Raw genomic sequence first — 27,885 nt, 5'->3', positions numbered from 1 at the left:
ACCAGCGGGGCTAATGCAGAACCATGTCCCCATGGCGGAGCCTGGCTCTGATTCAGCAAAGCCCTCGGAGCTGCACATTCACGACACAGGCTCAAGGGCTCTCCCCCATCAGGGCCAGTGTGAGATGGATCTAGCCCAGGAGGGAGGAAGGGAGCCATGTATAATCAGGGCATTCTCCATCACGGGGTGGCAGGGAGCGTATCTTTATGTCATCCTCCGTAGGCTCCCCGGACAGGGATTTGTGTGAACCCCTGGCAAGGTGACAGCAGAGGGGAAGCACTGGGTGAGTCCTCCCTCCCAGCGCTGGGTGCGCTTGCTCTCACTTGCCAGGACACTGAGGAGCCGCGATGTACAGGTGAGCTGCAGTGCCCTTCTTCCAGCACTGCTTCCCACCCCTCCCTGCCAGGGAAGCTGTGCTGGAGGCACGAGTGTCCGCGGTGTTTATAGCAGGGGGTGTCTGTGGTGCGAAGGAGATGCCAGTGACATCTCTGCTTTTCTGAGGTTATTCTCCAGCTGATTTAAATTCCGCTTTGCCAAAGTGGCGAGTTCTTGTGAAGCTCTGGATCACCGTCCTGAAGGTAGCCTGACCCACTTCTGCTGAACTGGAACTGATTCAGTAAAAACAGGTCAAGCCACTACGAGCTGCCCCAAGCCCCGCATGAGTGCCAGCTCCCAGCCACGTTAGCATGTCAGTGAATCCGTTTGAACACAAGTCCTCGGAGCAGACTGACACACAAGCAAGGCTGGGCTGGGCATCAGGAGGAAGGAAAGCGGAAGAAAAAATTAACATTTAGAAAAATTGTAACTTTGGGGAGGTGGTTGAAACTGACACTCTACAAGAAACTTAAAAATTAAACCAGAAAGTATGCTTTCTACTCACCAGCCTTGGGCTGTAGCTCAGGAATCGTCCTTAGAAAGACCTATGAATGCAAGAAGGATGATGTGGAGCCAGCCTAGTTTGTGCTTTAAGCCACCTCATAGAGGTGTGGAGGGGTTTGGGCTGTGGCTAAGCATACTCAAAGAAGGTTTTTGCTACCTCAAAGTAATGGGCAGGTGGGATTAAAATATGCTCTTGCCAAACATTTGCCTTGAAGATTGGCAAAACAATAGGTACATTTGGTTTTTTCATATTGTTATAAACATCTTAGAAAGCAAAAATGATTTAAAAGCAAGTGCTGGCAACAAAAAGCCTGCCTTTCTTACTCTCATACTGACAAAGTATGTCTTTCCCCTTCTCCACAGCTCCTCCAGCAACCAGTGGAAATAATATTAATTAACCTGAGGGCAGTCCCTGGCTTGCTGCGAGCAAGGCAGGATCCATGCAAAGGGCAGGGGATGAGCTCGTCGGAGGCTGATGAAGTTTGGGCTTGCATTCCAGAAAAGATGTCCTCAAAGGAACACGCTTCCCCCTAAGAAGCCATCAGGACACACTGACACCTCTGCCTTCTAACATGGATGTTTTTCAGCCTGTATCAGTCATCCATACGACATGGCTCTTTCCACACCATCTTCCCAGCACAGGGCTGAGGTTCGTATGGAAATACCGTCTGTCTGTCAGTGTTCCGACCGGTGCCTGTGGTGGGTGCTCATTCTCACTTGAGCTATAGACCACTGATTAAACGTGCTCCCATACCGCTGGTGAGCAATCACAGCACACCAGTTTGGACAACCATGTGTTCTCACTGAGCCCTGTGCAGTAATTAAAAAGTCATGAGTCCTATTTAAATATAGGGCATTCTGTCCTAAACCTCCGGGTGCCCGTGGGTGTGAGTAAGCTCACTCTCTGAGGACGTTCCCCGGTCTGTGTACATGCACCAGCTTCATCAAAAGGATGTGGGAAATGCCAGATCCAGATATATGAATTCCACTTTTTTTCTTTTTTAAATACATCACTGATCAGTCCAGGGATGGCAAAAATTAATAGTAATGAGCTAATTACTATACCAGCTGCCTACAAAGAGGGGTCCTGTAGGCAGACGCCTTCTGCCCATTTGCCTGCTGGTTAAACCACCACTCTAGAAATTACAAAACAAAACTTTTTTTCCCTTTATAAACATCTATCAGCATCACCTTTAAATGGCCCACAGCACCAACACTGCCTAGCTTTTAAGTTCACAAAATCCAGCCAGAATCTCCCCTAGCACATTATAACACATTTTACTAGCTTGAGCAAGGTAAAACACAGCCGGCTCCTCAAATGGATGGCTGCTGAGCTCCAGCAGCCTCTGCGCGAGGACGGGCGCACCATCTGCGTGCCTCCCAACGTCCGAAGCCCGTTCACAACTGCCAGCCCTTTGAAAAGCCAGCCTGTTTCTCTGATTGATTCACTTTTTAATGAACTGGGAAAGCCTGTGAACTTAAACCCTGACACCTCCACCTCCCTCCCTCCCTAGCCATCCCTGCAGCAATATACTGATTATATTTCAAGTTATTATGGGATTAATACAGCTGCCCTCAGTGCCTCTTTCCCCTGAACTTCATCAATAAAAGTTGTGTACTACTCTTACTCCAGCTAGTTCAGTTTCTCCCTGAATCTCTCCATATAACCTGTGACGTATCAGCAAGGCTGTATCAGCCCTTCAAAGCTGCCAACACTGCTAGCGTTTAAAACCTACTTGTGTCACAGCCTTGCATAAGCTTTGTGTATTTAAGAGGACATCTTGAGCTTTGCTATGCACTGCATCAGCTCTCTAAGTGGGTAGCACATACTTAGCACTATTGAAAATAATGAAATAAGATAATCCACCAAAAAAAAATTAAAAGATTGTGCCAGTGTCATCTTTCTTTGAATTCACAGTAGAGCTATAAAAAAAAAATACTCTACACAGGCAAGTTCAGTAGAAGGAAAAAAAGATGGTGGGGGGAGCAAAAGAGCTAGGCCCAGCACAATTCAGTTTTTCACGCATGGCATTTCTTTATACAGTACAGGCTTTAGGTTTACTTTTTTTGTTAGTGTTGTAGGGTCCATCCGTCCCCTCCAAGAATGCTATTTTCTAAAAAACATCATTAAAAATCTAATTAACTGGCTTATTCTTTGGAAAGTCTGCAATTGTTTACAAAAGAATTGCCACACAAGCTGCCACCTTTGACTGTGTTGAAGCGGGAAGTTATGCTCTTGTTTACAACTGTGCATCAATTCCTCAATATATTTAGTTTTGGTACAAGTTACATATAAAATTCTTACTGAGCTTAATGTTGCAGCAAATAACACATATAGTAAGCGAGTAGGATTTATCACTGGCTGTAATGTCATAGTACATATTCTAAATATATACGGTGAATGATATATACACACTCGTATGCAAACAAAATGGAAATATATTTAGTTTAAGAAGTGATGAATTGTGTTTTCTTTCATTATTCTCATTTTGTACGTAGGAGAACAGAGATCAAGCACATCCACGAAAAGGGTAGCTGGTTGGAGTTGCATCCGTGAAGCAAAGGCGCTCACCAGTGAGCAGGTTAGAGAAAAAAATAGCACTTTGCTACCCACGGCATGGGGCAGGATGGGGGGCGTCCCAGTGTGGTTGTTGGGATACAAACAAATCCCATGGAGTCCCAAGATACTCCCAGAAAGCATAAAACATCTATCCAGCTAAAACATCTCCCCCAAGATGTAAGGAAGTGGCAATTTTCCCCTTTAAATTTTTTCTTACAAACCCACCACCACCCCGCCCCTTTGGTCTCTTTCGTAAACACAGAGGCCAGAAGGCTATGCTTAAATAATTCATCTACAAATTTGCAATATCTTTTTGAACTATAGCAATTAAACGGAAAATAGAAAAATCAGCTCAGCATCCTGTTTGGATGTAATTAAAGGTATAATCTGTTCCATTTGAATACTTCAGCGCTTACCCTTCTTAAAACAACAAATAAGAATAGTAGCTCATTTGCAATATGGTTTTTTTTTTTCAAGGCAGCTAAAAAGACTAACTGATGAAGCAAGAATAATAATTTTTAAATGTGGTGTAAGCACAAAAATATCAACTACAGTTTCGGAATGATTGCTGCAGATCCCGAGTCTGATGATGAGTGTGCAGTAACTAGGGATATAAGCTTTATGGCAAAACACTGAAGTCTTCCACTATTTGGTATCAGCATCTTGATATGGCTGATATAATTACCTATCAAATACATCAGTAGAATGAATATGAGAGGATATCCAAAAATATGTACGTGGGATGCATATCAGCTCAGTCTTTTAGGGGCTGTTTGATCTTAAGGGTTTTTTTTCTAAGAATAAAAGACAAATACTGCATTCATTGCCCCTTTGTTTTCTATAAGCAGCTGATGATTTTACAGTACAATAAAATTAGCCTGTTAATGGCTGGCTTATGAGTTTTAGCTGGATTGGTTTTCCTCCTACTGGACATTTCTCCACTGCTCAAGAAATTGAAGTCAGGTGTAAAGTTAATATCTGCCTTGTTCATTTATTCATATTGTAAGCAATCAAGATTTCCCCAAATCACAGGGCAATCTCTTGCCTTTCGAGAATTAATATAGGCCCTGTTCTTTCAATTTAGTTTAACAAAACAACTGGCATAAGTTCAATGGAACCGATGATTATTCCGAGAGGTTATGGCGAACCACAGAAGTTGTTAGCGAAAAGCTTGCTTGTAAGATCCCCTAAGAGGAAAAGTATATGGATATTTCAAAATGTAATTAACAGCATATTCCAACAATGCGAGAAAGAACCATCAGCTGGTTTAGCTGCAGAGGAACCTGGCTGCGCACGGAAAGCTTCAGCTTGCCCAACAGCCATCACTCCCTTAAGAGCAAAGGACGCAATGAGCACCAGAGGGGAGAAAGGCACCGGGGCAGGCGGTGTCTGCGCGGGCTGCTTTCATGCTGCCAACCTCGCACAGCTCCCTCCTCGTGGGCATGTTCACTGGGTCTGGGACCCAACCAGAAGGAGTAAGTCTTTTCAGAATGTCCATTTTCTCTCCGTTATAGCTCTCTTGCACCAAAAAAATAAAATCCTTTGGGGCAAGAATGTCTAAAGCTTAGTTTTGGGCTTAATGCTATTGTTTGTAGGGCTGTTTCAACAAGAATTATTGAGATTTTTTGTTTTGGTTTGGGTTTTTTGAAGCTAAATACATAGCAGTGAATAAAAGATCCTAAAAAGCAAAATATTTTTTTTAAAACATTTCTAATAATTATAAAACCCCTTACTTTCATGCTCAGTGTTCGTAAGCTGAGGTGAACATCCAATGTAGCCAGGAACCGACTTAAATAGATAAAATGATTACAAAAATGTGAGAGTGATGTTACACATGCGAAGAAAATGGCACAATGGTCTATGAGACCTGTATTAGAATGGTGAATATGAAAGAAGTTTAAGCTCAAATTTTTCAAAAGTTACTCAGCACCTATTAACATTTCCAGCCTTCCTGCATACGAGTGCTTCACTGTTGGAAAGCCCAGGACTTTTCAGGACTGGTCTTTCAGGGGCCTGAGCCCCCGCATAGCTTTCCTAAAGCATCACCCTGTTACAGGGACAGCTCTTGTTTCAGCCACTGGACTTTATATCTTTTCTGACCCGGCTAAACACTTCACGCTATGGCCTGCACATGCCTTTCCAGTCACTAAAATGCTGCAATTTATTACTTTTAATACAGTAGCACTGAGAGGCCTTGTTAAAAAAAAAAGACCACCACAGCTCCAGCCTTTGTGGTGCCAAGCCCTTGCTTGCCCTTCAGTGGACAAGCAGGAGGTGAGCAGGGGCAGAAAGACAACGTGAGCCACCGGGCAGGACGGAGGCAGGCGTACATCACTGGCTGCCGTCTTAGAGCCTATCGTCTCCCCCTTGAACTGTGTAGCCTCCTGCATGCCAAAAACTGTGAACTTAATGCTAGAACTACTGCTGAAGGAAGAAACACAACAGACCCTGACTTGTTAAGGAATATCCGCAGAGGAGGGGAAAAAAAAACCCAAAATCCTCAACACAGTCACGTCTGTCTCCAGTAAACAGGACTTTTTTCAGGCCTTGGGTGCAGACATATGACCAGTCCCCGCCAGTGAATGAATTACTGGCTGTCAGCGGGGCCGTTTGCACGACGGGTTCAGGGCCGGCGGGTCACCCGCTCCTCGCCGGGGCACAGGGCCCACACTCACTGGCACCTACGGCCACCCCTGGCACCCATCTGCCATCTGACACAGCGGTTTGCTCGGCGGCACTCAGCCATGCCGGTGGGTCACACTGCAGGACTAGGACCGAAGCCATCTCCCCCCCCAGGAACATCTCCAAGAGGCAGGAAGCCGTTCCTAAATGAAGCAACACTTATCTCATGCATGCCACAGGTGTGATGTCATCCCCTCTGGCGAAGGAATGAGGATGTCTACAGCCTCGGCTGTGCAAAAATGCAGGAACTACAGTCAACATGTCTCAGACTTTGTCAAAATATGGCGATAATTAAGAAATATAATTACCACTACAAAGTTAATTCCTCTTTGAATTCTTACAAACAAGTTTTTAATTTGCACCAAAAATTTACATTTCAGATTTCAAGTCAACCACGAATGGCTACAAGCTTGGCAGGGGGCTCAAGGCAGAAGCTGGCGGGTGCTGCTGGCTTTGGGGGCAGGAGCACCGTGGCTTCCCAAGAACTTCACGGTCACGGGCCAGTGGTTGCCAGCAAAGCCCGGGCACGCACAGGTAAGCCAGCTCGATTGCTTTAAAATGGTTCATCTGTTCCACGAGTGTGAAAATAATAGCCATGTCAGATGAACTTCTGCTTTTTATTAAAAATACCACAACCAACAACTTACAAGGTAATTGATTGCTTCTTCTAGTCTTTTATTAGTTGTGATTAAAGAGATATAGTAGCCCTGTTTACATAGCTCTAACAAGTCAGGACCTGCAGTACGTTATTGGCTTGCAGCCCACAACTTGCAGCCCATTCTCAACAGAATCAATCTGAAGTTGAAAACATCCCCTGTAGGAAGCGTGTACATCCCTGCTCACACAGGAACAGAAAACAGTAATAACTTCAGGTCCTGTAAGTTGCAAGTTCAACTTACAGAGATCAGCCCTGACTTGTCATTGCTCTCAGCGTGTTCGTGATGAGATCAGAGTGCTTTACGGAGGACTCATACTTTCAACTTGACAAGGGACATAGGTGAGCATGTTACACTTCACTGTTACTCGCAGCTCAGACTGCAAAAAGAAATGGAGAGCTCCTCACTGTTTAACATGCAGTCAAAGCGCTGCCAATCTAAAATGGCTGATCAGTAATACTTTAATTGCAGTTTCATAGAAACAAATTGCTATTTAATTGCAGTAAGCTCTTCTGTGGCTTAACTGGACTGACAATAGGCATACACCTGGTACTGAAAGTAACAAGCAGCAACAATGGTGACCTGGTACTTCATGTACAGGAGGCTCAAGCAGTGAAATCAGACTTGGAACACATAATTTCACACTGAAGAAATATATTTAAAATACATATATATATACACATATATGCTCCAATCTCAATTTTGTTATTTTAATAGAGCTGTTCAGAATGTAGATCCTTGCAAAAAGCCTCACACTTGACATGTAACTACCAGCCAAAGAATTTGATTTTAAAAAAAAATAAATAATAAAATGATCTTTTGAAATTCTTGACGGTACCTGATAGCAAGTCATACTATGACCATATGTGATTTTTAAATTTTTTAAGTATTTACCCTAAAATTAGATTATGCAAATTTTATCGGTGTTAACTAACAGGGCAAAAGGGAGAGAAACTCAGTATGGTTAATATTCTAAGGACGTGACTTAATTTCATAGGCTTCATTTTGGTAAGACATTCTTATTTTATATTTCATAAGATACTGCATAACCTGTTAAAATATTTAAAGATAAATCATGTAGGACTGAAAAGACAGTATCTTGTTGCAAACAGAATTTGGTTTGGAAACGCTTAATGTCCCACTGCCTGCCAGGATGCGTAAATCTCATAACTAGACAGCTGGATAGGTAAAAACATTAAACCCATTTAGAGGGCAATCTTTTTACAAAATTGTTTCATTAATAAGAGTGACAATTTATATGATTGAGACGTTTAGATGCAGTATAGACAGAGCATTTTATCCAGGTTCATGGGGATGATTTCAGATTAGTAATATTTCCTTTGATTTTTTTTTAACAGCATTCATTTTTGAAAGTGAGGGAAGCTTTTACTGAATGATTATTTGTATGACTTTTCAGTGGCGCTAAATGCAGAGGGTGTATTTCAGCCACAGTGTAGCAAATGCATGTGATAAAAGGTGAACAAATACATGTTTTTCTTTACTGATCTCCTAAAAAAATGATTTTCACATAAGGAAGTGTTTCCAGTAGCCTTCTATCCACACCTACCGTCCCCATTAAAGCCTGTTTTATTGTCTGAAACGCCTCTGGTTTCAAGGAAGTGTTTTACCTAAAGCAAGAATACTACTTAAATATGTTCTATTGTATATTCATAGCTCCATTAGTCCTCCTCCAATTTAGCACATCAAAGCAAAGGCTTCATCACTTGCATGTGGATTATGCTAACATGAGTGACATTTGTAATCTTATAGGTCTGCAACTTTAAGAAATGCTTTTAAAGTAAGCTATTAAATAGGTAGCAGTGCTTTACAAACGAGTCATATAATAGTTTATTTAAAGCCGTTAATGAACTTCAACCTCTACATCACTAAATGCTATACTACATTACTTACTAGAAGTTATTAGCTATCTTCTTAGCACTTCTAGGTTATATTGGACAACCAAAGATCTGTACATGTTAGATTTAAACGCTGTACCTTGAATGCTTATACTGAAAGAATATAAAAAGATGCCTACAGTCTCACTAATACTTGAATTCTGTATTCATAGGACTTCAAGTCTTTGCAAAGATATTGAAGCAGCACAATTTGCACAACTCTACCTAAAGACTTTAATGCCAGATCAAAAAGCTTAGAAACTTACTTAAAAAACAGGTAAGTGCATTTAATTAAAAAATCATGTATAGCTTCAGTAATTTTATTGCTTTATGTTATGCAAGTATTCTTTTGTCTTTACTGTACATTTGTCCGATACTGTACATTATGACGTTTTCTTTTCTCTGCAACAGTCCTATTTTTCCTCAAGCATTGAAGTGTTAAGAGAAGAAATTCAGCAGACCTCCAATATACTAGAGGTCACGAAGTAGAATCTGAAGGAAAAAAAATCTGCTTTTGGTTGTTTAGACAGACAAATCTATAAATCAGCTTTTTGTGTATCGGCATCACAACAAAAGTCAGTCAAGCTCATTCCATAACTGAGCACGCTGAACAGTGAACACCTTTTCAAAAACAGAATTAAAAAAGAAAACGTAATCATCATGTATTTCAGATGTATTACTCTCCAACAGAGTAGTTAATATTGATTTGTTATTAATTGCAGCAGAGGCACATTCTAGGTGCTTGCAGTTTCCTGACGGAAGGCATAGCATAGCCACGCAAAGCCACAGATTTGAGTTAGTATTCTTGCTGCAAACAAGAAAAGTCAGAATTTTTTCTTGAAATTATTCTGCACAGCTCTACCACTGAGCAGCTGATGGGAAAAACCCACTAAATGAAGTTGCTCCCTTCTTCCAGAGAACAGATCATATTTGAGATCAGTTAGTTCTTGGAAATAGCCCGGGAAACGCATTTTTCTTTCCCTAGGATTATCAGCATTGAAAAGTTAGTCTCTTACCACAGCAAACACAACTTTATGCTGGAATAGCTTTTGTGTTCCTTTTTACGAATACTCAATTCTAGTGCTCAGCATGGGGTACAGACTTTTTTTTATTTTATTATTCTTTGACCTTTCATGGTATATACATACACTCTCATGCTTGCACACTCACAGACACATGCACACCCTTAACACAGATGATTCTGCAGAAAGGAACTGGATAGAAAAAGACCACGATACCTACACGCGTACCATAATTCACTGCAATATGAATTATAATGTACTTGCTGTTACCAGAATTAAGATTCTCAATGAAAAATAAAGATCATTTTGAAGTAGTGCTCTGTATCCTTGCCAAAAGTAGCATGGTTAAGTAGTTTAACAGATTCTTTACTGGCGTAAGAAAAAAAACCTGTCCAAACCAAAAAGCTACTTCTAAAGGTAATTGACAATTAAGGTAATGACTGCATAAGTTACAGTTTCAGAATAATGTTTTGAACGTAGGGTTTTAAAAAAAAATAATAAAAGCAAAGCTTCTAAAACCCATACTCAGTTCAGAGTTGTTTGTTTTACTTTTTTATTATTTAAATACACCATACTAGAGCAAATGTCTCTGAAAATATCACAAATAAAAGATTTTTCTTCATTCAGCAAATTAGAAGTAGGTGAAAATTTCTACACAGTAGCTGCTATGAGCCTGACTTTTTTTTTTCCTTTTTCTTTTTTTTTTTTTGCCATGGGAAGTAGCAACATTAGGACAAAAACACTTACATGCATACATACATTGTATTTTACAGAGATACAATAAAAGTGTTTGTGATAGAATATCACAAAAGCCACATCTTTATCTCATGTTCAGTTTGATTGAAACACATTTCCTTACAACACTTAAATATACAAAGAGCAAATAGAATGTTGTTAAGGTAAAACACAGGGTACAAACTGGCCAGTGCCCTGCTAATTGTTAATGAGGGTAGAAAGCAGATTTCAATGCTTCTTTTAATTAGCTTCATTAGTCATCTTCCCCCCCCCACCCCCCACCCTCCCGCCCCCCCCCAGATGTCCTCCGGTGGATCTTTTTTCATTTTCTCTACAGTCTCCCATTAGCCCAGGTTCATGGAGTCCTTAATGTTCATATTCAGTCATTTTAATACACCAATAAATGTGGGAAGGGCAATCAAGAATAAAGAAGGTGCAATGGTATGGAGCTGGCATTGATGCTAGCTACAAAGGTGACTTGTCTACTTGGAGACATGGGATCCATCTGTGATGAACAAAATTTGAGATGAAGGCACGCATTCTGCATTACTCTGACCTTTTAGCAGACCTGTAAGAAATAAAAATGGGTATCTTAGCTAGAATACTAAATTTGAGATAGGAAACTACAACATGACTGCTTTTGTCTTTTCCTTATTCACTAATCTCTTTTTTATTAGATTACTTTCCAACTGTGACTTGATTAAGGCATTCTACACTATCCATTCACACTGCTAATGTTTCAACTTCAAATAGCAAAAAGCAAACATTTTCCGTGGTTTCACTACTAAAAGGGGCGGGGGGGTGGGGGTGGGGGGGTGGGGAGAGACGACGACGACAACAATAAGTAAGTGTACTTTCTGGTAACAAATTGTACAGTGAATAAGGTGGTTTTTCTGGGCCCCTTTTAAAAGGGAAGAAACATTATGCCATGCCTTTGAAGAAGCCAGTAATATGATCTTATAATTGGAAGAAATAGTGTGTAAAGCAAATAAGAAGTACAGCCAATATCCTCCCAAGGCAACTTTGGTTAATATGCTGCATTGCACAAGAGCTAAATATAGATATTTCAGGATTCCCCCCCTCCCCATTTAAAATTCCTCATCTGGTGTGTTAGTTAATGTTACATAAACATTTTAATATATGAAGTCAAACGTGCTTTCACACTGGTGTTAATGAATTGTGATAATTAAAAGTGTCTAACTCAATAAAAATCTAAACCTTCACGGATAAAATAGAAGTGATCATCCAAAGTCTTCAAATACAATCTGTTTGCAATTACCAAAATGAAATAATATATATTAGATTTTTATGGGTTTTAAATGACATTTTGTGCTTCCCAGGAAGTTCTTTTTTCACCCTTTCTCTAAGTTACTAAAAGCCTGAGGTCTATTAGTAACTGCAACCCCCCACTTTCAAGCTAATTAAAGTAGTAGAAGCTTGGAGGTTTAATTCCCCAGAGCTGAAGCTCAGTGTGAGAAAGGTAATTTGTCTGTCCAGAACAAAGATTAGGGAGCAGCCAGCAAGCATATTTAATAAATGAGCATCAAATATCTTCTACTATGGACACAGACAACACCAATTATGTAACTACAAGGGAATTGTTGAGTGATATGTAAACTAGAAGATTTTTCAGATCTTCTCTGAGATACGTAATCTAACTCATACTTTATTTAAAAGTATAGAAGCTGAAGACAACTGTTTGCTACAAACATTGCCAACTGGTGGAAAATTGAATTTTAGTAGGTGGTAATACCATTGCAAATAAGAAATACTACAGGAATACTACCGCTACCAAAAAAGCATAGAGAATTCTCGACAATACAGCCCCTCCAAATGAAACAGCACACAGGACGTCACAAACTAAGAGTTTGCGTTCTGCAGGCAAGCAGTACCAAGCTTGGAGAAAACGGGGTTTTTTTAAACTACACAGCAAGCCATGGGAAGTTACAATTGACATGCATTAATTGCCTCAGGGAAGCAAAAGGCAGGAATAGCCAATGTCACTGCATTTGCTTCCTTAAAAAGAAAAGCAAGTTTTTAAACAAAGTTAGGTCATGCAACCCTTTCTGCCTGCACCGATCACCCATAGGTATTAACCTGTGAACCATATTAAGACAATAGTGAGTTCGTAACTGCCACCTTCACGTACACAACAAAAATATGTTTTAATGCTGGCAGTATGTCTCAATCTCTTCAGTTTAATAAAAAACCCTGTGAATGTTCTACGTCTATGATCTCCAGTAGCAGAATAACCTGGAGACTGATTGATCTTTAACATTTAACAAAAAGTATCTGTTACAGCCAACTCTGTCATAGTGGAAGAACATTTTTAATTAGCGGCCCTAAAATACACAGCTTTCTGGAAAACATCTCTGATGTAAACATCTTTAGACTACTAAAAAGCCAACATCAAAACCCCGACTCGTTTGGCAATTGCCCCTGTAGCTTCTAAAACTCCAGAAACCTGACAAATCTATGAATTATGAACTTGTCTCCTCAATTACATTCCAGTTTTCTGGGGTTCAGGTGGGGTTCTCCTCTCAGTAGGAAAGCTTACACCATTTCCTAGAGAGATTACGTTACAAAAAAAAAACACAAAAAAAATTCTCCCCCCAGCCATCTCCCTAATTAATACCTCTTCAATGCCTCATCATGGACTGTAGCAATGCATTTAATAGTCGGTGACAGGAACTAATAAAAGCCTGTTCTCACCATTTTCTCTGCATTTAGCTTCTACCAGGTGTCTACAGTTGTGAGCTCTGCAAGCCTGGTCCAATTTTACTTCTCTTTTCCATGTTCTATGTTCCTCATCATGTCTACTGCTTTTATTGCAACTAAATCATTTTTATGTTTTGCTAAGGCATAGTAAGAAACTGATAAAACTAAATGACAATTTAGACACCTATTTGAAGTTACATTAAACTTTACATTCGTAGAAGACAAGTGGATAAACCACTCTCTCAGAATGGTAAACCTTTTACTGCAGTGTATAAAGATGAATGGTTTTACCTATATTTTGAAATGGGATACCTATAAATATTCATTTAACAGATTCACTGCTAGCTAGTCTATATTACAGATTTGTTTCATTAAAATTCACAACAGCATAAATCTATGAATCTTTAACTGTATTTGTACTTCCTTGAGAAGAAGCTGCACATTCTCCTCCAATCTTAATTATCTTTGTTCTGCCTAACTATATAGGACTTTTGTACTCAACTCCCTCATCACCTCGATTGACAAATTAAGTAAATAAAAAAGGTCCATGCTTTATTTTGATGTAATTACATTCACTGTATAAGACCTGAAATAATACTTAAAATTAATCAGCAAATTTATGCAGAGAAAAAAAAAAGCAAACACAGATATTGAAATGTAGCAACACAACAAAAAAATCATGGAAATGAAAAAAACAGGTTGTGTTTTCTTGGACGTATTTCTCTGCTAACTAAAAGCACTAAAAAATACTCTGTACATTACAGAATAGATCAGCCTAGCATTTTGTCCCAGATTTTTTTAATCTTCCGAATTCCTATTTGCAGATAAATGTTATTTTTTGTGATCCTTACAGACATTAATGAAGTTCCTATTGTAAATCTATAAAGAATTACCAACTGAAGTGTGCACTTTTTGTTTCATTGCAATAACTCAGTGCTGTGTGATTGCCTGGGTTAATGATGAAAAAGTCAAATATACTATCAGAGCTGATGGAAAAATCTATCACCAATCTGAAATTAAAATTCATCTGTGGTCAATAAGATTTAATATCCATGCAAGTGGCGCTGTAAAGAGTAAATGAATCAATGTCATCAATACATAATCAGTATGAAATATGATGTGAATAAAATTATGTGCAAGAGTCATACATTCACTCTTTTCTGGACCAGGGTGGAATGAACAGTCTCTTAACTCAAGGTTGACAGTAATTGTTACAAATTAGGCACAGCAGTTATCAAAATGCACTCACTTGCATAGCTTTAGGACTTATTAAGGAGATTAAAATAGATCTAAAACTATCTAGTTTCAGAGTTACAGGACAACTGTTGATCTGAATTTTTTTCCCCTCCTTTTTCTCTATATGATTTGTACAGTCATTATTTACTCATTTAGCTAGAAACCAAGAGCTATCAACCACAGAGATACACAATCTCTAGTTGAGCTATTAGTGTTATGGAGCGATAAGAAAATAGCACTTTGGTTTTTAAATCTGAGTTATGACATATAAAACAGACAAGAAAATACTTCTGAAAGAGTACCCCAGCATGCCTCCTCAACTAAAACCTTAATATTAAAGTGAAATGCATTGGTTTAGTTCAGGAACCTTCTCTTCACAAGACATTTATTTCCATATTAAAGGATCTAATTTTTCTCCCACAGAAACCTGCTCTCTTGGAGCCCTTAATTTCAAGATTATGAAATAAAATACTTCTCTTTGTTAAGAGTTTATATTAACGCATGCTCTCCATTTCGCTTTGTACATAAGGAGTTCAACAGCTTTACAGATACACATGCCCAAACCAAAATAAACTGACCCACCCTATATGTCGTATTTAAGGGGTTAATATTTTCTCCCCATGCCTAAGTTATGTAGGGTAAGTTCAGTTACTTAAGGGTCTCCTTGCAGGGGTGGGGAATGTCCGCTATTAGAACGAAAAGAAATTGATCTTCATTTAGCTCTAATAAAGCTTATTAGTAATTGTTGAGTATTCACCTTCTGGTCTGGCAGTAGTGGATTACTCTGAAGTGAATTCAAATGGCCATTGATGAGAGCTGTAGGTCTATCATGTTCACAAAATAAACTGCCATTGATGTAGTGAAACCGATCTCCGGGGACCAGGCGATTCCGGCAGGTAGAGCATGTAAAACACTGAAAAAGGAAAGAGACAGCAAGTGAAACTACAGCACAAATTAAGTATGCTGCAGGTTTGAAAATTACACTTCAGAGACTGCAAGTACAGTTGAGATATGGAGCTGCTTGGTTTCTAGCATCTCCAAATATGGCATTAGTCTTACCTGTTGGGACTATGCAGTACATAACTCAAGTATAGTTTTACCGATTACGAGGGAACAAAGCTACACACTGAGGGAAGCTTTATAATATATACTCATATTTCTAGTTATTGCTTTGCATTTCATTCATAAGCAAATGCAGATTTTTATACTAAAGAAGCACGGCAGTACTAATCGGCTACTAAAAAGAAATACACAGGAAAACCCCCTCACCTTAAGATGATAGACGTTGCCCTGTGCTCTCATGACCAGCTCACTAGCAGGAATGGACTGTCCACAGGCACTGCAAGCACCACTATTTCCAAATAACCTGAAACAGAGGTGATGATCATGAATAATTTAATACACAGGAGGCTCTGAGCATTTTTGCGCATCACTGCAATGGTTTATTACACAACTATTTCAGACTTCTGACCCCTGTCTTCCAACTTGCTTACGTGTCATAATATGAAAAAGTATGGTTTTGTGTAACAACTGGTGCCTTCACCCTACCTTGGATGTGGCTACACAGGATTTAATCAGAAATATTGACTTACACCTCTAGAAACACAAACAATTCTGTACTACACACATTTTATCAGATTACTGGGTTCATCATAAAAAAAAAAAAGATACAATTCATGACTGGAGTTTAAATGCATTGTGTCCTTGAAATTATATGAAGAACTCTTTTGTACTTTAATCATATCTTGAGATATGAGTCATCAAAAGGGTTAAGAGGATTTGATTGTATATCTAAGAAGACATCATGCTCAGTGTATTGAAACTCCAGTAAACCTCCATCAGCGCAGAGTTTCCATTAGAAACTCTCTGCTATCCAGGTTGATATATAATGTGTATGGGTTAACCTTTTCAATCATGGTGTCAACACTTTAGATTTGCCTCTGCTCATCTCTTTCATCCTAACCTTCTCTCTCTCTTGATAATGAAATGCTTGCTCCAACTTCCCCCTATCTGCTCCTGAGTCCACAATTTAGATTACTTCATCTCTGCTAGCAACAAACTGAATGAAATTTCGATTTGAGCAGAAAGTAATTTACCGGGATCTGGACCCATTTGTCATCATATCTCTCTGGGTGTTTGCTGTATCACTGCAGTTTTCCTATGCAATCAAATGAGACCACAACATCTGCCATTGGGGGGGCACACGCAGTGGGGGGAGGGGGGAAATAGGCAGAAGAGTGGTGAAGAAAAATATATACATAATTCTTCAAATCCATTTAAAGGCACAACGCATCGATTCAAAATATAATACAATAATGATTATTGAGTTCTACTTTTACAGGCTGCGTTAGCTAGAATTAGAAAACCTTTATTTGCTTTTGCGCGTGTCTCTAATATACACAAATATTTATAAAGACTACTACAATCATTTTGCAGCAAAAAAGGAAACTGAACTAGCTGGCAGGGTCACAGACCCACTTTTCTGCACGATGTAAAACATAGTAATAGGATTTACAAATTAGCGTATTGGTGTCATAATAAATATTAATATTTGCATCTCCTTCCTGTCCAAATAAAGTCATAAAATTCTGTTTGTGTCAACCTAGGAGACGCATTACAACAGAATACCCGTAATCTGAATGATTGCAGCGTGCCTCTGTATAAAAATAATTGCTTTGAATTTTCAGAATCTGAGCTTGCAGAGGAGGCTTGTCATGTTCAAAGTACTAATTTGCTGTCGCCACTTTATTGAAAATAGCCTGTAAGTTGTTATTAAATGTATCGACTGAACGACAAAGAGAGTAGTAAAACTGCCCCTTAAGATGGCTTTTAATAGGAAGCTGAGAAACAAATTTTGCAGCAGCATCGATTTGAAGAGTTCAATCAAAACTCCATTTCAAAACTAATTAGTCTGAGATCCACGACACATTGACACGTTCTTGCAGAATCACAGTGGTTACAAAGGGAAAGCTGAACTAATACATTGTCAGGACCTCCAGCCAAAGGGACTAAACTGTCTGGAAACTATGGGTCCATTATTAGGGCATCTTCTAAATCAGGACCAGTTCCGAGTAGTTACGTGATGTATTGAGGTTACTTCCAAAGCTTTACGATACGCATTTTTCTTCCTCCATTGTTACTAGCAATGAAGTTGGCACACAGAAAAGGTGCACAGGAAGCACTGCAAGAGGAGGCAGCAAGGCACTGTTACATTTCTAGAGCAAAGATCCGAAAACCTAGGGCAAGGGGGTAGCTTCAAGGGTATTGCTGGGTAGGGTGGAGGAAGGAAGGAAAAGACGAACAGACACTGTCACTTGTCCAGGAGAATCTGAACGTAGCGAGTGGTTTCTTTTCCTGCAATCCCCATACAATTGCACCACCCAATTGAAAGCACAGCTTTCAGAACAGTGATCTCATTGCACTACTTGTCTTCATCAAGCATTCATTTGTTATACAATTCTCTCTGATGAGAAGTGGTCGTGCACCCTGAATGACTGTGAATCCTAATAAATGAAGTCAAACTCATCCAGAGGCTTTCCACACATCTTAGGTTTTCCCTAAGCATGTTCCCAGAACAATTCTGGTTTGGAAAGTCACTTCAGCCGAATCTTCTGCTAAAATTCCTAAAAGTTACATGCCAAGTCAGAACACGTTTCCACAGCTTTCTATTATGTACCAGGAAAATGAAGCTTATTCTTCCTTCTCTAGTTTTACGGCTTTGTTCTGTAAAAACCTTTTTCCTGTTAATGGTCTATCTTTTAAAAAAATGTTATTCCTCCTTACCAGTAAAGGAAGTCTTCCACAGTAACTATTCGTTACTGAAAAAGTTGTTTCACATGGTTTCTGAGAGGCTGGAGAGCTAATTATCTAACCGGGGGGACTGTCCAGGACAGTATTTGATTTAAAAGGCTTGAGGCTTTAGGTGCTCAATTAAGTAGCTATCGGTCTCAGACTGGACTTTAATGGGCTCTTTTCTCTTTAACTGCAGCAATGGGTAGAGATACCCCAGGTCAGGCTAATTAAAGCCAGGGGACTCTTTAATTGTGATGACAGAATTGGTTTTAGTTTCCTCTTTGGGTCCTCAGTCCAAGAAGGTCATTAATATTTCAACATTTGGGCAATGCAATCAATCACAAACATCAAGAGGTTCCCTATACGGACAAGGCAGCTCTTCTACACTCAGCAGCATTTTACTGAGCCACCTTAAATTAACTACTGTGTGGTTCCAACACAGCATTCCCCACACCCCCAAACACTCCTGGTGTTTTGGTTTGGGGGTTTTTTGTTTGTTTTTGGTTTGGGGTTTTTTGTTTTTTAGAACTTCCACAAGAGTGGGAACGAAGGCAGCAAGAAATCTTTTCAGCCCAATTTCTCATCTTGCTGCTCAAAATTCAGTATCGGTAGAAACACATCTCTAGCAACTTACAGAAACAAAATAAGGTTCCAGTTGTTTCCAAAATTGTGGAGACAGATTTAAGTGCTCTGATTCTTTCACAACAGGGTGCACATTTGTGCCCACATATATATGTAACTCCAAGCCCTAGCAAAGAGAAATGCACATCCAGACCTACTGATCCAGAAGCGATTGGTGTTTCTGTACATTCCCTATATTGAATCTAAATTCTGCACCAGCTATATTAAATGTAACAAAGAAAGGCAACACAGAAATTATGCCTGGAGCCAAGTCCATTAAAGGTACTTCAGAATAACTAGAGACCAAGCACCTTAAAAGCACCAGAAGCTATTGATACTTAAAAGGGGGGCTGTGCATAATGGCAAGTGCTGCATTAGAGAAGGGGAAGGAGAAAAAAAAAAAAAAAAAAAAAACAGCCAAATTACGCTTGGTTAATTCAGAGTAACAGATCTGCCCCCAAGTGAATTGGAGGCCTTGAATTAATTCTGTTATGACAAATCAAGATAAACGTTCCCCCTAAATTGCATGCGATTTAATTAATTTTTGAGATCCTGGTTTTTTTTTTTTTTCCTAGCTAATAGTTCACATGCTCCTGTGCTGTCATTGTGCTTGAGTGGGCAGACTTCAAAGTGATATTAAATAACCAACTATTAGATTTACCTAGCACGTCCTATTGGAAAAGTGCCATTTAATTACCTAGCCTGTTCAATTAAAGGGACAGCATTCCCTGAATATAGCAGCTTGCCGCTGATTACCAGGGAAATGAACTCGCAGCCCGGCGGCCCCCTCCCCGGCGCGGCGCGGCCCCTCTGCGGCTGCGGGCGGGCGGCCGGGGCGCCCCGCCGCCGGGTCCGGCTCCCCCCGCCCACGGGGCCGGCCGGGCTGCGCCCCCGCCGCTGCCAGGAGCGGGCGCCTGGGGAGGGGCCGGGCCGCGGGCGCTGCCCCTTTAAGACGCGCCTGGGCAGCCTCCCCCCTTCCCCACCACTCCCTGCTCGCTCTTAGAGGCCAATTTTGTTAATTAAATGTTTTGTTTGCGACGCGGCTCTCATTCATTTCGGACACGTCATTCCGAGCAGATCTAAGCCAGGGACCAGATCTCATTAGATAAAACCTATCAGAACTAAGAGAAAATGGAGGAGACACTAATTAAAGCTTTTAATTGTGCGGATTCGCTGCCACGCTGCTGCTTTATCTGGCATCTTAAGGTTGGGAGGGCTGCGCTCCGCTCCCCTCCCTGCAAGCGCTGCTCGCCGTGGGGAGGGAGGGGAAGGGACCGGGGTTTTCGCCTCCCTCTCTTTTCCCAGGAACCTTGGCTTTCAACGAAAGCTGCGGCCGTAGCTACACGGCTAATTTGTTGCCGGGGGGGTGGGGAAGGGAAGGGGAGTGTTGTGTTGTTTAAACAACAACCAAAAAACCCCATGTACAACCTCAGGCGGCTAAAAAGCTCATTAATAAATAGCCCCGTGGTCCTGGCCCGAAGCAGGCAGGTCCCTTTCACCTGGCGCCTGCCGGGCCCATCAATCCCCTTTCTCATTTTGTTGGCAGAGTCTCACCTGCCCCCCCCCCCCCCCCCCCCCATTAAGAGCCGTGCCCGTGGCTCTGGCCTGGGGAGGGGAATGTGCCACCCCAGAAGCCCTACAGGAAATTAAGAGGGGGGAGGATGGCGGAGGGGAACTGGAGAGTCAATGCCAAAGGGGTGGCATCGCCTCCACAACCAAACAGGCCATTTCACACAAGAGAAGGGCAGGGGCCTCGCTCATGCCACCAGGACCCACGTGGAAACCTGCGAAGTCCATTTCTAGCAGGAAAGCTCCAAGTTAGCTCGGCCCTGGCAGGGCCAGGCCGTCCTACCCCATCTTGAGTGTACGGTGTCCAGTTCAAGTTTCAGCAAGCATCTGTCAGAGTTATTTTTGCAAGTCAAATTACACAGATCTAAAGAGAAGTCAGGCGATAGAACAAGGAGATCAATTCAAAACCCTCATCTGATAAAGCATCCTATTCATAATCGCCTACATTAAAATAAACGAGTATTAATTTTTGGCAACACAAAACCAGAGGACTGTGATAAGCTTGCCTGAACTTGCCTCTGGGATACAGTGGACGTATCTTCTCTTTTTAATTAGTAGTAATCAGACATGAGGGTTTGTTTGATGGTGTTGGTCGAGTGATGAATCTGTACTATTCAGTGCATCTTAACAGTAGTGTCAATTTTTCCACTTCAAACGAGACTTTCCCTAACACCGTTCTGCTCTATTTAATTACAATTCTGCCAGGCTTAGGCTTGTTGCTTAGGATGATGACCGAAAAGCGCCATTAAACAACCCCCACCCCCACCCCACCATGTGCTGATTTTCTAGCATTTCTCTCTAAAAATATCTCTCAAACTAGCAAAGCTAAGGTTCTCATTCCTCAAAGATAGTGAGGGCTGTCTTTGATCTATTTAACTGACTGGAGATGCAGCCACGTACCAGGACAGAGGCTGCACTATCAGAGTAATCAAGCCTTAACTCTGTCCTTTTAGACCAAGGAGGTCTCCAAACATACGCACACATCAGTACAGTCACAGATCTGTGAAACAGAAGTTTTACAACATAAGCAAACTTGTAACCTTTGATGGCTGATTTTTCTTTTTTCCCCCAGAAAGAAGTGGAACTTGTTTGCCATCAAGGAGAAGGAAAAACCTGGGTCAAACTCTTGACATTTACTGTAAATGAGAAGCCAGAAGCATTTAAACAAAACACAATTTGTTTTAACTGTTTTGGTTATGCTGGGAAGGTATGGGGCTTTTTTGTTGTTTTTTTTAATTACCGAATGTTGAAATAAAACACCTCCTTGAAGCATTCATGTGCATCAGTCTATCAAACCATTTACTCAAATTAAATGTGTAATCCTTCAAAATGCCTCCTTTTAAATTAATGAGTTTAAGTAGCTTGAGTTCACCTGAAAAGATCGTACGGGCACCTGACCTCATGAATTCTTTCTATTAATTATATTGGAAACTTGTTGGAAGGGATACTCTGCGTAATCTCACTGTACCCCAACAGATGCGAGATTAATAAGGCCTAGTTCCCCTTACCCAAATCTGTGGCATTTAAAGCAAACAACTTCAAAAAAGAAAGAGGTAAGAAATAGAGGGCAAAAGTGTAACCCTCCTATCCTCTCCTCTGCATTTTCTGTTCTGGAAGTTAAGAAGAACGTCAGTTCAAAGGCTCGCTGTAACAATGCGAGGACACACGTTATACTACTGGTTTTGGCTATAAGAATCGGTGGCCCTCCAACTGACGGTTAATCAGCTCTTTCACAAGGAGAACAGAGAATGAGTCATTCTGTTTCCACTCAGAGGAGTTTAAAGGTGCTTATGTAAATATCATAATTAATCAGATACTAAAGGCAGGCATTTCATTATTTAGCACCTCTGCCACAGCCTTATTTAAGCCCTACTATTTTAACATTTACCGTTCAGATATGCACACTTCTCCTTCAACACTACAACAAAGCAGATTAATTTAGCCTCTCTGATTGCTGTTTATTTTTAGTTAGGACTTGTTTTGTGCTGACAAACCACTTTAAAGTTACAAGTCGTGGTTCCACACACACACACACACACACCCCCCTCAACTCTTCCCTCCACTTGGCAGTCGCAACTGCGCCCTGGGCTAGGCGCTAACATCCGCACCCGCACGTCTCTCCGCTCCTAATGAAGGCGCGATCCTGAGCCAGCCCACCCCACCGCCAGAAATAAAGGGGGGCAACAAGGGGGGAAAGGCAGGGTGCAGGGGGGAAGTAGCCCCTCGAGGCTGGCCGCTGCGCGCCGCTGGCGCCTCACCTGATGTAGTCGTTTCTGCAGAGGATCATGCCGCTCTTGGTGTAGCAGGAGGTGCCGATGTCCCCCAGCTGCGCCTGGCAGCAGGAGCACTTGAGGCAGCGGCTGTGCCAGTAGCTGTCCATGGCGTACAGCAGGAAGCGGTCGGCGATCTTCCCCCCGCAGCCGGCGCACCTCTTCCACGAGAGGGAGCCCGCCGTCACCGGGGGCGGCTGCGAGCTGCCGCCGGGGTTCACCATGGCCTGCGCGGAGAGAGGGGCGGAGGCGGGTCAGCCACGGCCGGCGGCGACCCCGCACCCCGCGGGGGCCCCGCCGCGCCGGGGGACACGGGGCAGGCCCGCGGCCGCGCAGCTGGCGGGGCACCGGCGGGCGTGGGGGGCACAGCGCGCCCCGCCGCCCCCCCGCTCCGGGCTTGTGCAGCTGCAGCTCACAAGTCAGGAACAGTCCCGGGGTTTGTTTTGCTTATAAAAAAAAAAAAAAAAGTGTGTGAAGAGTGAAAAAAAAAAAAAAAAGTAAAGTTGTGAAACTGGTTTTTCAGTCTAGGAGAGACTCTGCAGGCTCGGGGCGGTAACGAGGGGCTCGGGACCGGCCGTCCCGACATCGGGATTTTATATTTTTCGTGGTTTGTTGTTTCATTTTGGAGACTTCAAAACACCAAGAGAAAACACTCCAGACTGAGGACACTGGCCTGAATAATAGATCATTGAACTTTAGGACGCCTGTTAACTTCCTACACAAACATACTCAACTTTTGTCTCCCTAATCTGCCCTTGATCAGCAGTTTAAATGCTAAAGCTTTGTTACCCCAAAAAAAAAAAAAAAGTTTACCGACCATAGGAAAGCAGCAGAATAATGAAGTGCACCGCTCCGGCTGGAGTTACTCTGGCCGCCCCAAAACTGCTACTAAGGGCATTTTTCACTTTCTAATAAATGCTTTATGCAAGCAGGACAACCGAGAGATAATATAGGAATCAATTCATAAAGCTTACTCTAAACCGATTAATTTGTTGCCTTCAATCCAGAGTCCAATAAACTCCCGGTGTTCCTCCAGTCACTTATACTATAAAAAGATCAAGTTATTTACTGCCAATTAAGCAGCATGTTTTGTCTTTGTCCTTTGTAAGCCGTATGTGCTCATGCCGAGGCATCTGGCTATCTGCTAAGGACCTTCAGACCGATACCTCCAGAGCAGCGAGGACGAACTTTTCCTGCCACTGGCCCAACTCGGCTGCAGCAGCAAGAGAACTGAGACCGATTTTAAACACACATTTCCTCAGAAAGAGTACCTGGAGGTAAGTCCAGTGACCGCACAATAAACCAGAACTGCACCAATTAAGCTGTAACAAAAACCCCGAGACTTTGGAAAGAAAACCACTCTAAAAGCCATTAGCATTGCATTTATCCGAACGCATCATATACCTTTATGTAAATTGATTTCTGATGCATTTGTTCAAGGAATTGCCTTTTGTTACAGTTTCCAGCTACAGCCTAAATGAATCTGCATTTCCTGCTTCGAGTCTTTAAACCGTTTCCCTACGCTTTAAATCACTCCGGATTTCTTAGAAGAAAGACTCCATGCCACCACCTTAGCCCGTCTTTGTCGAAGGCAAATATATATAAATATAAACCGGGAAACGTTACACTGAGAAAACCATCCAGTAACCCCATTAAGCTAAAGCTCTTAAGGACAAGCAATACCTTAATGCTGATTAAATCTAAAAAGATGAATCAAGAGGACTGACCAGAAAGTGACTCCCTTGATAACTAAGGACGGGCCCTCATCAAGTTTCATTTAGAGTTGGGGGGGGAAAAGCTTTTAAGTTAAATAGGCTTACTCTAGTAATTACACAGCCAAGCAATTTAGGTCCTGGGATAGGAATCAGTGAAATAGAAAGCAGAGCTGGAAGCTAAAGGCAAAATACCGCCCCCCCCCCCCCCTTTTAACAGCGTCTCTGGTGTTTTTTTAATGGAGACCAAGGGAGGGACAAGCGGAGAGCTGGCAATTTGTAGTGCAAAAATGGATGCTTAATTCATGTCTTGGTTTTAATTAGGTGATTCACCGGATTTCTCCTGGATTGAAACAAAAGACCGTGTGGGGGGCAGGAAGGGAATTGGAGAGAAGAGAAATAGAGAGCTCACTTTGATCTTTTCTGCCACTGTTTCAGAATAGTGTTTACTACGGGGGAAGCGGGTGCCCCAGCCCCCCCGCCCGGCCCCCCCCCGGCCCCTCCATTCACAGCCGAGGCGGGCAGAGCCCTTTCCCGGCGGCAGCTGGAAGGGGGGAAGGAAAGCCGCCCTGAGCGGCGGCCGCCGCCAGGCTTTGTACGCGGGGGCCGCGACAATGCCCGGGGCCCGAGGCTCCCCCGGCGCCCGGGGCGCCCCGCTCGGCCCCTCCGCCGCGGCGGCAGCGCGGGACGGCGGCGGGCAGGGGGCGCGGGCATGCGACCGCGCACACGTACGGGGGAGATAAGGGGTAATTACCGGCACTTCTTACCTGCTTCCCCTCTATATTGCAAAAGGCCGGGGAGCAACGTCGCTCGGGGTGCCTGAGGAGGTCTCCTTGCAAAGAAACAAACACAGCGCTCGCCCTCTCTCTGGCTTTCGGGAGCGCTGGAGGGAGCCCCCCGCCCGGTAAGGGGCAGCCCAGGCTGGAAAAATATAGATATTTCTATGAGAGGCGTCTGCCTGGGTCCTTCCTCCAGCTCCCGCTTCCCGGGAGGGGAGCTGCAGAGCTCAGTCCCTGCCGCTGAGCTGCACACGCAGGGCGCCGCCGCCGCTCGCTGCTGCAATCGCCGGGTAAGTTTGGCAATGTGGCTTCACTTTGTACCGCTTCCCCCCCGCCCCCCCCCACCACCTCCGCCCCCTTCTCTGGGCTGTGGCGGCTGCCGAGCCTCCCGCGGCGCGGAGCCGGCCGGCCGCGGCCCGCCGAGGCGCCTCAGAGGAGAGGGCGAGAGCCGGCGAGTTTGAGAAGGGCCAGGCGGGAGCTGCTGCCGGGGATCCTGCGGCGGCGGCGCGGGCAGGACGCGCGAGGCGGCCCCTCCGCCCGCCCGAGCGCGTGTGAGGGAGCGAGGGAGTGAGTGCGTGTGTCCCTGCGCGCGCCCGCGCGCGTGTGCGTGTGTGTGTGCGCGTGTGTCCGTGTGCGTGTGCTCCCGCTGCCCCTCACACATGTGTTACTGACAGAGCAGAATCCCAACTACACTCCGGCTCGGCTCCGCCGTCAGCCCGCCGCAGCCAATCCGCCCCCGGCTTGTTCAGGCGGAATAATAAAACCTGCCAATCCCCGAGAAGACAAAGGAATGAGTGAAAGGGGAGGGGAAAAAAAAAAAAGGGGGGGGGGGAGAGAAAGGGAGGGGGCGAGGAGGAGGAGGAGGAGGAGGAGGGGAATGGAGAGGAAGGACGGAGTCAGGTGGGCAGCGGTGGCCGCGCCGCCCGCCCGCCCGCCCGCCCGGGCGCTGAGGAGAGGCGCGCGCGCGGCCGTTGGGGCGCCGCCGGGGCCCCGCCCGCCCCGCCCCGCTCCGCTCCGCTCCCGGCCACCAGTTGAGAAACTTGGCGGCGCGGGGCCGTCCCGGCCGCCCCGGGGCTCGGCCGCCGCCGGGGGCAGGCCCACTCCGCCCGGGCGGCGTCGTCCGCCGGAGCTCTGCCCGCGGGCTGGGCGCTCCCCCCGCGGCGGGGCCGGGGGCGCTGAGGGGAGGTGCGGCCCGCGCCGCCCTGCCGGTGCCCCCCGGTGCTGCGGCCGCGTCCTGCCCCCGGGGCCGCGCAGCCCCGTTCGGGGCGGGCTGGCAGCGGGTCCCGCGGCGGGGCGCGGAGGAGGCCGTGAGGGACGTGCCCGGCGCGCCCCGCGGGTGGCGGCGGCCGTGTCGGGCACCGGCTTACAGAAATCCCCCGGTGAAACCGACGGGGCGCTTCGCTGAGGAAGCCGCGTCCGGATCAGGCCCGCTATCATTAGCGCCCTGTAAAGGTTTAGAAGGGTTAAACTGCCGCAATTGGCCGGCAGCGGCGCGGCTCGTCACTTGGGAAGACCGCTGCGCTCCTGAGGCAGAGGCCCGGGGCTGACAGCCGGTCAGAGGCAGTAACGCTCAGCAGGGCACTTAGAACTGCAAAACCCCACGTACCGATCGCACGGCTTTGAGGCCTAAGGCAGCACGCCTGATAAGCGGAAGTACGGCAGTACCGTGCGGCTAAGAAAGACCCTCGAAATGATAAAAATACCCGTAAATGCAACACAATTAGCGGGCGTTACCCCCGCGGGCAGCTCCTCCCTGGGCGCTGTCGGGAGGGCTCGCGGCTGGCGCGGGGCACGCGCGCCCCTGCCGCACCGCGCGCCCCCCGGGGCGGGCAGAGCACGCGCCGCCCGCAGCTGTGCAACAACAGCGAAACTTCCCCGGGCAGTTCGGCGGCTCCAGCCCGCTGACGTCAGCAGCGGCCACCGCAGCGCGCGCGGGGGGGGGGGCGCCGCGGTGCTGCAGCGGCCCGGACCGCGCAGAGGCCGGCGCTGACCGCGGCGCGGCGGGGGCAGGGCACCCCGGCACCGCGCGGGGCCGCCGCTGCACGGCTGCTGTCAAATACGCGGTGATGGCAGCGTGGCTGAAGCACGAGTTCGCCGGCTCCCCCTTGTCCGAGCCAACCAAGTACTGCAAACCCGCTCCCGCCGGCGGCTCGCACAGGGCGGTGCACCCGCGGCGGCGGACGGCACCCCGGCCGGCAGCGCTTATTTACAAATACGCGCTGGCACGAGCGCGCGGAGCGGCTTCCCTCTGACGGGCCGGCTGGTAACTCGGGTCTGGGAAGCACGGCCCAGGTGTACGTTAACCACATCGCCACCTGTGGGCCTCCTCCGCTTCTGCATCCCTGGCCTCGGCTGGACCACGGAGGCGGGCGCCCAGTAACCATTTAATCCTTAAGGAAAAAAATGCCTAGCTAGGAAAAACGCACTTGGGGAAAACATAGGATACCGTAGATGTGTTTTGTTTCCAATTATATAGCAAGTAAAACGCTGACATTTGAATGGCAGCACAGGTACGATTGAAATGCAGGAGAAAAGTCTGTTTCTGTCTCTCTCTGCAGCCCCCATGCATAAAGCGGGCTGGGAGCTCGCGGACAGCTTCCACGAGGTAAGGCGGAAGAGCACTGCTGGTGTGGTTAAAAATAATACAATTTTTTTTTAGCATAGGTCTATGAAATATATCATCTGGATGTAATCTCCATGTACGTATTACATTTAAACATACTCAGCAGTTTTACATTTGTTATTTAGGATCTGGTACA

At 44.5% G+C, this 27,885-nt stretch overlaps 1 protein-coding gene and 1 long non-coding RNA gene across 8 annotated transcripts in view; one reads left to right on the top strand and one right to left on the bottom strand.

The window, feature by feature from the left end:
* LOC119155250 overlaps positions 1 to 9,639 on the top strand; it is a 435,215-nt gene extending 425,576 nt beyond the window's left edge. For 5 of the 6 annotated variants that reach the window (XR_005106649.1, XR_005106652.1, XR_005106650.1 and 2 more), the window contains 4 exons: positions 1,243 to 1,528; positions 3,379 to 3,461; positions 6,502 to 6,655; positions 8,846 to 9,639. This is a non-coding gene — a long non-coding RNA (uncharacterized LOC119155250). The remainder of the gene's footprint in view (positions 1 to 1,242; positions 1,529 to 3,378; positions 3,462 to 6,501; positions 6,656 to 8,845) is intronic. The other variant, XR_005106651.1, reaches the window with a different exon arrangement.
* Positions 9,640 to 10,372: 733 nt separating this feature from the next.
* LMO4 (LIM domain only 4) lies at positions 10,373 to 26,845 on the bottom strand. 2 transcript variants are annotated; one of them, XM_037403617.1, is made up of 6 exons: positions 26,494 to 26,845; positions 25,115 to 25,268; positions 22,624 to 22,862; positions 15,653 to 15,749; positions 15,141 to 15,296; positions 10,373 to 10,997 (listed from the first exon to the last, which is right to left on the bottom strand). In XM_037403617.1, the coding sequence occupies exons 3-6, from the start codon at positions 22,857 to 22,859 to the stop codon at positions 10,989 to 10,991; spliced, it is 498 nt and encodes a 165-aa protein (XP_037259514.1). In that variant the 5' UTR covers positions 22,860 to 22,862; positions 25,115 to 25,268; positions 26,494 to 26,845; the 3' UTR covers positions 10,373 to 10,988. The 2 variants fall into 2 exon arrangements, with proteins under 2 accessions (XP_037259514.1, XP_037259513.1); XM_037403616.1 differs by lacking the exon at positions 26,494 to 26,845 and having other exon boundaries at positions 25,115 to 25,454.
* Positions 26,846 to 27,885: the final 1,040 nt, after the last annotated feature.

Source organism: Falco rusticolus, chromosome 11 (genome assembly GCF_015220075.1).
Source record: "Falco rusticolus isolate bFalRus1 chromosome 11, bFalRus1.pri, whole genome shotgun sequence".
NCBI lineage: Eukaryota > Metazoa > Chordata > Aves > Falconiformes > Falconidae > Falco > Falco rusticolus.
Note: the sequence above shows the minus strand (reverse complement) of the source record. Positions and strands in the feature narration are given on the sequence as shown.